Raw genomic sequence first — 10,689 nt, forward strand, 5'->3', positions numbered from 1 at the left:
GGGGGGGGGCTTAGGTAGGGGCAGAGAGGAGTGAACGCATGAAGCAGCTGGGGTCACACAGATCAGATCAAGGGGGACGAGCAGGCAGCTTGCCGTATCCTCAGGGACACCTGGGGGCCACCCTCCCACTCAGCCAGCAGGGCAGGGCCCTCACGCGACAGAGCACTGTCTGAACCCCACGGCTGAAACTGAGAGCCCGTGGAGGTGGCCTAGGCCAGCCCCAGCCCTCAGCGACCTGGTGGGGGACCCATCACACCCCACCTGAGAAACAGGTGACCTGCCTGATCACTTCTTCACCTGGCGGCCCAGGCTAGCATGTTCTCTTGAGGGGTCCCATGGGCCACCCGGAAGCCCAGAGACTTGCTCCTTCTGCCTTCCCCTGACTGCCCAGGTGACCAGCAGCTCGAGCAGCTATAGGACCCACCTCCTGGGACACACACTGGTCTCCCTCTCACCTTGTCCCCACCTCCAGCCTCCCAGGCTCCAGCAGAGCCACGTGCTGCCACCTGTTACAGGAGCATGGCCTCCCTGCCGAAAGGCCAGTCCTGTCTGCTCCTCTGCCGACCCTCAGGACCACAGCTTGGGCTGTGCCCACGGTGCCCTCATGCTCCCCGACACCAGGCCGGGCCTGCTCTGCCCTCCATGATTGGTCTCTGGGCATGTCTTTTCTGTGGGCACATGACACCACCATCTGGCCCTGCCCCCCATCCCTACCCCGACACACAAGGTCTGGGACTTTGGTGGCAACTGGGGCCTATGAAGGCTGGGGCGGGGGAAGGGTTCTCATGGAGCTGCCAGACCAGAGCGGACAAGGATTCCCAACGACCCTGCCACGGACAAGAGCGGAGCAGCACAGGCTCCCGGGAGCGGACAGCGACGGAGGGCTCAGTTCAAGCTCTCGCCTTCCCAGGGAGTGCGGGTTTGCCCCTGGCCCTGCCCGGCTGCCAGGGCGGGCAGTGGACTTCCTGGACAGGAACAAAGGCCTGGCAATCTGGTTCCAAAAACCACTGATGAAAAAAGGCCCGCCAGGCGACCCTGGAGAAAGTGCAGTGGACTCAGACCCCTGCCGAGCAGCAAGCACTGCAAGGCAGCGCCTCTCTGACCACTGGGCCACCCAGCAACATGGAGGGGTGGCTTTCCGGGTTGTCATCTTCATGGAAAGAGAGCTTCCTCCTGTGGGGAGACTGTGGCTTTGAACTGCCCACCTCTTGGCTAGCAGCCGGGTGTCATTAACCACTGAGCAACCGGGGCTCCTTGTACAAAGTCCAGCCCAGGAAGCTTGGAGGGTCAAGTTCTGATCTGTCATATGGCGTCACCGAGCGCTGGAGGGCACCCAACACACCCCGATACACTCCACCCACAGCATCCCCACGGTCGCGCAGCAGGGCCGTCCGCAGCCCTGTGCCGTGTTGCTGCCTCCAGCTTTACCGGCGGCAGAACCCTCCCTTTCTGACAGTCCATCAGGAAGCCACTAAGCCCCCTTGTATCGCTCTTTGACAGCTGCTTCCAGCGCTCAGCTAGGCGCCTGGACCATCTGAGGCCAGCCACTGAAACCCTCCACAGCACAGTCCTGCGCTGTCCCAACACCCTTGATGGCACAAAGCTGCTCTGTTATTAACAGTGTGCACCTACAGGAATCCCGGTGGCACAGTGGGTTACACACGGGGCTGCTGACTGTGAGGTCAGAAGTTCAAACCCAGCCTCTGCTCCAGCGGACAAAAACAAGACTGTGAGTTCCTCAGTAACTCACAGGGGCAGTTCTACCCTGTCCTGTGGGGTCACTGCGAGTTGGGATGGACGCAGGGCAGGGGCGCCCCTCCTGCCTGCCCCAAGTGCCTCCCAGGAGTGCACTCAAGTAATCCTCACAGCAGCCCCCCGAGGCAGCGTGGGCAAGTGCTCCGCTTGCTGACTCAACAGACAGGCACGGGGCAGTGAGTGGCAAGGCACTTGTCCCAGGCCACACAGTAAACAGCCAGGCCAACAGGAAACCCGGAACCAGCCGGCCCTGCTCCTCACCCCTCACCACCTCTGTGACTGCCCCCCCCCCATGTGGTTAACAGGACCCAAGAACTTGACTAGCAACAGTGCAGACTTACGAGAAGCCACGGGAGCCGTGCGTGGGTGGCTCCGTGGTAGAACCCTCGCCCTCCATGCAGGAGAACCAGGTTCGAGTCTCAACGTGTAGCCACCACCCTCTGTCCATGTTGTTACGAGACTGAACACGTTCCAGCAGAACTCCCAGGCCAGGTGGACTAGGATGAGCGGTCTGGAGATCTATTTCTGAAACTCAGCCCAGGGAAGCCCAGGGAACCCCACGGATCTGATGGCCCCAGCCCACCAGCAATCACGGGGCTGGGCTGGCCCACGCAGTGGCAGCTCACTGGGTAACCCTGGGAAAGGGTCGTGTCACTGGCCTCCTTGTATAAGGGGACCAAGGTGGGGAGAGTCCAAGTGTCACCCAAAATAACAAGAGCTGTGCTCAGATACCAGGCACCTGCGTCATCACGGTGACGCTCGTGCCCAAGAGTCAGAAGCTCCAAACGGGTGCAGGGGGCCAGTCTCCCCATGGAGTTGGCGTCTATCGCTTCAGTGAGCCCCAGGGCTGCAGGGGCACTTGGGGCCCTTCCTCGGCTCCAGCAAGATGGCCACTGCACCCCCATTCTCACAGGTGTTAGTTACCCTATCACTTCCACCTGAAGGGTGAGCCGCTCCCGACCCTGCAGACCAGCCCTCCCCCAGGAGCCCAGGGCAGGGCCACTGGTCCGGCTGGCAGGCCGGCGGTACTTACTTATTGTGGGGCAACCTGGAACACAGCGTCCGCAGGTCGTCTGGAAGGAAGGAGACACAGGTGAGACCGGCCTGCAGACATGGAGGCATACTCACTTGCTCTCGTCCCAGCACCGGGGGCCAGGCGACAGGGGGCCTCACTTGCCATTTTCCTGGGGAGCCATGATTAGAAGTGGCTGTGGTGTCTCTTCTCCATTGAGCAAGAATCGGGGCCCAAGGCAGAGAGCTGCTCAGGGGAGGGGACAACCCTGCTGGCAATCTGCCAAGAGCCTGGGACCAGGTCCAAGCAAGGTTTCATCCAACAGGTATGGGGAAGGGGGGTGGGGGTGGGGGGGCACGGTGCAGCCAGCCCACCAGAGCTCTGTGTGGTAGGGAATTGTCCTTGCTCCTCTCAGAGATGTCCTGCCCACCCCCCACTGTGCAGGTCCTGGAGTTCGATGCTCTGGGAAGAACCAGGAGGAAGGGGGTCTTATTTAGTGAGCACTCTGTAAGTCAGCCCCGACTCCTTCTCCTGGGGAAGCACAAGTGTTGAATGGCAGATGTTGAGAGACCCAGAACAAGGGAGGGGTGGGGGGTGGCTAGTGGCCTAGTTGCGGGGTGTGTGTGTGTGTGTGTGTGTGTGTGTGTGTGTGTGTCTGGAACCTGTCTCTGTTCCTCACTTAACCCAGGGCAACTTCTGGATGTGAACGATGTACTGAGGCCCCCGAAACTGGTGGTCTAGTTCAAAGCTGTTAATCCCTGGTCTGTGGTTCGAACCCTCTCAGCAACCTGCTATTACGAAAGTCACCACCCAGGAAACCCTACTGATGGTGCCACTTGGTCCCACGGGAGCCACTATGCAGTGGGCCTGACTCGCCAACATCAGCACCAACACCAACAAATGACGTCTTGAGCAGTCCCAGCAGCCCCCGGGGTGGAAGAGTCCGAGCTGGCTCACGGACACACACTTGATACCCCTGAAATCCACTGGGCAGTTCTGCTGGGTTCCAGGGGCCGTGTGAGTCACTATGGCCTCCACAGTAAAGCCCTCTGCTGCTAAGACCCTACAGGATCGCGGGATGGCTCCGTGCGTTCCCAAGGCTGTCCATCTTTCCGGGAGCGGCCAGCCCCTTCTCCTACAGTCCAGTGCCTAACCCGCGTGCTCCCGGGCTCCCTCCTCAATCAGTTCCTTTGAAGGAACTGCAGACTTCGAGGGAAGGTGCCCCAGCAGGGAGGTGCCCCGGCCTAAGCTGGTGGCACAGAGGCAGAGCCAGGGTGAGAAAGGGGGCTGCACCCACCTCGTGTGCACAGCAGGGCCCCCGAGGCCATGGCCACCTGGAGGGCTTGTGCGAGCCGGTCCAGCGCCAGCTCGATCTCCTGGGAGGCATTGAGGGGGTTCAGCTCGTCCGCCAGCCGGTTGATCTCCTCCACCAGCGGCACCATGTGGTCGAAGAGGACGAGGCCCAGGCGCCCGTAGAGGTTCTTCTCAGTCAGGTGTCCCTGCAGCATCAGCAGCACCTGCAGGACGCTGAGGTGCAGCTTAGAGTACAGGAGGTGAGAGTCCCGCTCCGAGCCGGGGGCGGCTGGCTCCTTGGGCGCTTTGTTAGGGAGGTGGCCGTTGGCCAGCGGGGGCCTCTTCCTCCTCCTGTACGCCAGGGGGGCCTTCACGCACCAGCGGATCAGGCCCGTGAGAGGGGTGAGCTCTAGAAAGCCAATGGGAAGATTGGCTGCGATCGGCGTGTTTAAAAAGGTGATGAGAACCAAGCGGGGGTCCTCGAGAATCCAGCTGACGATCGTCTCGAGCAAGTCCAGCGGTGGGATGAGGCCGTCTGCGAGCAAAGAGCCTGCGGGTCAGGGGGCTGGGGGAGTCCGGCGGCCTGTGGACGCCATCGCGCACCTTGTGACAGCCGCTGAGCCCACAACGCTTGGGCCGAGGCAGTGGCTCAAGACTGTCTGTTACATGCAGGAAGACTTCCTGACCCCTCCCCCACCCAGCCAGGACAGACAGTCCGTCCCACGTGCCAATCTTGCCCCAAGCCCAGCCGGTTTGGTCTCAACCTGCCCTTCTGGGTAGGATGTGTGCCTGAGTTCTGAGTTCACTGTCTCTGCCATGCAGGGTCCCGGCAATGGCCTGTCAGGGGCAGAGGCCACCACAGACACAGGCCCGGGCCCCTCGTCAAAGCACCCAAGCCCTGGCCTGGTCTACAGCCCAGTCCAGAACAAGGAGCTGGACGCCAACATTGCTGCCGCCTCGGCCTCGTCTCTCCCAGGGACGGCCTCCCAGAGCCCTCCTCAGCCGGGGCCTGACCAGCCCTGGATGAAGCTGAGAAACTGAAGCGCAGGGTGGCTGGGTCCTTGGTAAACGGCCTCCCTGCAAGTACGAGACGGGCCTGGTTCAGAGTCGGCCCCAGACTACTAGGTGGCACCACGCAGCAGGGCTGGGTGAGCAAGTCCCCTGGGCTGTGGAATGAGCCCAGCCCAGCCCTGGCAGGAGGGCATGGTTTCCAACGGCTCTTTCTCAGGACAGGCCTCTTCTCCTGAGCCTGTGACCGGGACCCTTGTTCGACCAGAGCCCTTCACCTTCTCTGGGTTGTGTGTGTGCTGTCAGGTCAGCATCGACTCACACAGGACAGGGAAGAATTGCCCTGTGGTGTCTGGATGGCTGACATGCTCACGGAAGCAGAGAGCTGCCTTTTCTCTCAGAGCCTCTGTGGGTTTGAACTGCAGAGCTTTAGGCAAGCAGCGGCGCGCTCAAGCACTGCAGCACCGGGGCTCCCGTCTTGCATAGGGTCTGTCCCTTCTGAGGGCTCTGCTGGTGGACAGGAAGAGGGGCCGGGCTGCCGGGCTCCCAGCAGAAGCTATATGACGTCCTGAGAACCTGTACTTGTGTCCAGCTAAGGTGGCCTCAGAAATGTCACGGTCAGGGACTGAGAGCCCCTCTAAAACATGGATGTATGTCCACTTGGCTGGGCCATGGCTTGACAGTTAAGCAATCATCCTGTGGGACGATCTGACTGACCAGTTGTAAGTGGATTAGTGAGGGAGGCAACACCCTCTCTCAGGTCAGAGCCCTGAGCTCCCTGGGGGGTGGCCTGCATCCCTTTCCGTCTAATGATAGACACAAAGAAAGACCTGAGCAGAGAAGGGCCCCCAATTTTAAAAAAGCTGGCGTGGAGCTTGTTCTTTGGACCTGGGGTCCCCACGCTGAGAACCTCCTAGACACAGGAGAAAACTGATGCCAAGGTACATAGGTCTCCAAGGGATGCAGGGCCCACAGGAGTTTAAGGAATCTGTTTCCATAAAGGTTTCCAGCCTTGGAAACCAAACCCTCTGGGGTGATTCTACTCTGGCCCTCCAGGGTCTGATCCAATTGTTCGGAAATCACTGGGACTCAGGCTGTCAATCTCTACGGGAGCAGACCACCGCATCAGAGTCCCTCAGAGCAGCTTGGTGGGTTCTAATGGGATTCCAACCACAAATACGTTGTTGTTCAGGACACTCCAGTCCTGTTTGGCCCATAGACCTGACCCCTGAATTGTTAGCCAACCCAGAGGGAGAAAAACCTTCCCCTTGAACTGGTGCCTGAATTCTGACCCCTGGGATGACTGTGTTGGTCAGCCACTGCTTGCGGTACCGCTGTTGGAGCAGCACTGGAGCACCGAGGAAGTTGCTACCCACAGGGCTGGCGGACAGACAGACGGGCCTTCGAGCATGAGGCACACACCCACACAGCACTGCCCCCTTAATCCAGGTTTCTCTCCAGGAAACAATGAGATAAACCCCGACCGGGAGACGTCCTGCTAAGCAGCCGGGGCTTCAAACATATCAAGGCCACAGGCCTTTTTGCAGATCACAGCCCTCCATGTAACCACGCTGACACCAAGGGCTCCCCCCACAGGTTGTCTTCCTTTGTTTCCCTGCTGGCAATTAAAAAAAACAAACCACAGCAGGTGGAAGCAACTGTGTATGCTGCATGAGACCTGACTGGACCCTGTCTTCCCTCCACTACCTAAATTGCGAGGTGGGGTGGGGTGGGAGGTGCTATTTAAGATATTATTGAGGTGATCAAGCTCTATGAGATGTTCATAATACCCCAGTAGCGGTACTCACAAGGAGCCCAGCTGGTGCAGTGGCTACCTGTTGGGCTGCTAACTGCAAGGTCAACAGTTTGAAACCACCAGGTCCTCCGAAGGAGAAGGGGCTTCTATTCCTAGAGAGGTACAGTCTCAGAAACCCACAAGGGCTGCTCTACCCTGTCCTATCGGGTCACTGAGAGTCGGAATGACTGGGTAGTTGTGAGCTTCGGCGGCACTCTCTGACTTACCACCTGACTGAGCTCCGGCAAAGTGTATTTGCCATCGTCCAGGTGGGTTTGTTTGCGTGGTCATTCTGCACATCTAATCACTAAGTACCATGCACTACATGTGAAGCCACCACATGCAATGTGTTATTCTTCTTCTGCCAAACCCCGAAGACAAATAAAGATGATGATCATTAAAGGCAACAGCAGGAGATCTCTTTTTAAGAGAGGTACTCGGCGTATGACAGACGGGCTGATGGCAGAGCCCTGGAGCAGAAGGCAGGTACCCCTTTGTGCCCTGGGGACGGACACCTGGACTCAATCTCTCAGGCATGGCGTCGATATCGGTTACGCCGGAGAGTGCACTTGCTCTCAGAGACACAAGCCACGTCCCACGACCTCCAGGACGTCTGTGTGCATGGGGGGTGGGGGGAGGCGACAGAGAGCAAGCGGGTGCCGGCCACCAAGTCTCGCCCGAGGGCTGGGCTATTCTCCCAACCTTTTCGGGTGTTGTGAAATCTCTCAAAATGAAAAGCTCCAAGTCATGGGAGAAATCAGGGCTTAGATACCAAGTCACATCGCCCTGGACCCTCTTTTGGGGGCAGTCTGCCCCTCTGACCATTCCAAGTGAGGGCACCCGAGGGAAAGCTCCCCTTCTTACATCGTGGCAGCCTGAGCGACCCCCACGCCCCCTTGGCTTTGGCTCTAAAATAAGCACACACCTTTCAGGGGAGGGGGAAAAGCGAAAACAAAAAAGCGTGAGGCGGACTGAGCGAAGACCGGGCTCCAGCTTACCTGAGGACAGGTCATAGAGTGTGGTGACAGACGTTACAAACTGGCAGCAGAATCGAGGGCTGGCACTGAAGGTTTGCTTCAGGATCTGCACGGACCCCGGCACCAGGCAGCAGTAGTCGTCCACGAGGGCCCGAGCCAGCCTCACGCAGTAGACCACAGGCGTGCGCTGGGAGGAGGAAACCAAGGTCCCGGTAACTGTGTGAGCAAGGACACCCTCCTCCGGTAAACGAAAAGCCCACCAGCACAAGCTGTCCTCTGGTGCCTCCCACCCCCACTGGTTTAGTTTTGTAAATCAGTTTTCGGAAAGGCACCCTTCAGCCTCGCTCCTGGGTTTGCCTGCTGTGGTCCCTATCTGGCCCTTCACAGGAAGAAGTGTGCTAACCAGAGCCTTCAAATTCATGGAGGAAAGGTCATGTCCCATGTCAGGTGAAATGATCATTTTTTGAGCCCTACCGCATTCCCGGGCTAACTCCCTAGGTAAAAATAAACAGGTGCTCCCACTCCGCACCTGTGAACGGCTACAAGGTTACAATGTCTGTCTAGAACTCTCCAAAAAGGAAGCAAGCTCACTGAAAGCAAGTTAGTTCTGACTCATGGCAACCCTAATGCAGAAGAGCCCCTGTGGGTTTGCGAGGCTGTCAATCTTTACAGGAGCAGAAAATCTCCTCTTTCTGAGGAAGGGCTGAGGAAACGGTGCTTTTGAACTGCTAACCTTGAAGTTAAATGTGGTCTAATGGATTAACTAACTGTGCCAGCAGGGCTTCTTAAACATTAACCTGAGTGGGAGAGAAAAGAAGTCTCACTTGCTCTGGAGATGGGAAGCTGGGGCACCTTTTATTTTACTATTACAAACGACAATCTTCTCAAGAACAGTTATGGGCGGTGTAGCCCAGCGACGCCAGGGACAGGGCCAGTCTACAGGCCAGGGATGATCAGAGGAAACAAATGTGGAAAGGCCTCTTCCAATAGAAAACTCCTGACTGTTGAATTCCCCATCAGAGACTCTCGGGAAGATTAGTTCCAGAGAAGTCCCGGAGCCGGGAGCCTGGCCAGCTCTGGCTGGGGCCAAGAGTGTGCACCCTCAACCACTAACCGAAAAGCTGGAAGTTGACGTCCACCCAGAGATGCCTTGCAAGAAAGGCCCAATGATCTACTTCCAGAAAACGGGCCGCTGGAAGCCTTACGGAAGGTATGACTCTGGAGTGGGAGACTTCAAAAGGTGCACCGAAAAAGAGAATTCAAAGATACTGGCATTTTCCACACAATATTTTTTTACAGATTATAAAATACATATTTTTTCTTTTATAGATGCTTACTTCCCCACAAACTTCCTGAAGCACTAAGACTGATGAAAATCAAAGGCATGTGAAGACAATTCGCGTACAGATCTCATCAACGGACAACGGGAGCCTCAACCACCTAGACGCACAGACCAGAAGAGCTAGATGGGGCCCGGCTATCGGATAGCGTGAGAGAAAAATGTGGACCAAAATGCAAGATCAGAAAAACATATCAGCCTAACTGGTCTTCAAGAGGCTGGTGGAACCCCCACACACACAGCTGTGGCCCCTAGACACCCTTCAGGTGGGGAACGGAACTCACTCATGGTTCAGAACTTGCAGCCAAACACCAACAGACCTATGAAGTCACACGTGGAGGTTTACGCTCCTTAGAATAACCCGCCATCTGAGATAAAGGGTGGTATTAGTTTAGGGAGCCAGTTCAGTGGGTGAGAAGGGCTTAGGAAGTGGGGGAGGGTGGGTCGGGTGTGAAAGTGGTAAACCCAAGAAGGGCGGGAAGAACGCCCACCTGTTCTGCCAACTCCTCTAAATCGCAACAAAAAAATTTCAGTGGTCACGAAAGTGTTTTTAAAGAGAGAAACGAACCCCCTGTGGAGAGCAGTTCTACTTGGACACGTGTGGGGGCGCCCTTGAACTGGAATCCACGGCAAGGGCAACCGGTGGTTTTACCTGGAGCCAGGAAGCTGCGCACTCCAGCACGGGGATCCGGCACACGGCCACCGCCATGGAGACCAGCTTTCCCAGCAAGCTCATGCGGCTGTCATCGGCCTTGTTCCCTTGGGGACTGAAAAGGGAGGAGAAGAGGATCTGCCGGACCGAGTCCTTGGTCTGCTCCTGGAAGTAATTGCACATGATTTCAAGAAGTTGAAGCTCTTGGAGTGAATTCAGTCTCTGCAAAACAAATCCAGGAGAGGCTGTAAGAAATCTGGTCCGGCCACGCTTACGACTGCAGACGAGCGCGGAGACGGAGCAAGGCTTGCGCTTCTCCAGGGGGAGGCTGAAGCCCAGGTCCCGGGAAGTTGTAGCGTTCCTCTACACTGTATCTTGGGAAAGAAAGGAAGAAGAAAGTAAAAAGTCATTCTCCCACCCCAAGAGAACCAGCCGAGAGGCCTTGGGAGGATGCACAACTGTTTGGGACCCTTGATGAGCGGGTAACGTTTTGGGTGCGGGGAGTGAGCAGCACCCGGCTCGCCGCAGAACAGGCACGCGGCTGAGCACTGCCTTCGGGCCGAAGCAGCCAGGTGCTCGGCGCCAAGGGGGGAGCCCCGGGCTCAGAGATGCGTCGGGGTTTGGCCCATCGCTGTAGCTCAGAGGGCAAAGAGAAAGGCCGGGTAAGGGCGAGGGGCGCCCCGGAGTCCCAGCTGCCGCACCTTGGGCTGAGCGCCGCGCTCCTTGGGCACCTGGAACACGAACTCCTCCAGCAGCTCCACGGGGCCCTTGTCCACCATAGGCAGCGGCGCGCTCTGCAGCTGGCTGCTGAAGTAGATGTCCAGGTGGTACAGCACCTCCTTGGCGGCGCTCAGAGCG

General features: G+C 57.9%; 1 protein-coding gene across 1 annotated transcript in view; it reads right to left on the minus strand.

Moving 5' to 3' along the window:
* The window catches only part of CUNH7orf26 (chromosome unknown C7orf26 homolog), an 11,445-nt gene extending 762 nt beyond the window's left edge, over positions 1-10,683 (minus strand). The window contains exons 1-5 of the mRNA XM_030884408.2: positions 10,533-10,683; positions 9,832-10,053; positions 7,862-8,027; positions 4,065-4,595; positions 2,789-2,828 (exon numbers count right to left, since the gene is read on the minus strand). Coding sequence (XP_030740268.2) covers positions 2,789-2,828; positions 4,065-4,595; positions 7,862-8,027; positions 9,832-10,053; positions 10,533-10,610 — 1,037 coding nt within the window. The 5' untranslated portion in view covers positions 10,611-10,683. The remainder of the gene's footprint in view (positions 1-2,788; positions 2,829-4,064; positions 4,596-7,861; positions 8,028-9,831; positions 10,054-10,532) is intronic.
* Between the last annotated feature and the right edge of the window lie 6 nt (positions 10,684-10,689).

The sequence above is a fragment of the Echinops telfairi genome, unplaced genomic scaffold, assembly GCF_000313985.2.
Source record: "Echinops telfairi isolate 266 unplaced genomic scaffold, ASM31398v2 ScPeMD7_5;HRSCAF=22, whole genome shotgun sequence".
In the NCBI taxonomy this organism is placed as follows: Eukaryota; Metazoa; Chordata; class Mammalia; order Afrosoricida; family Tenrecidae; genus Echinops; species Echinops telfairi.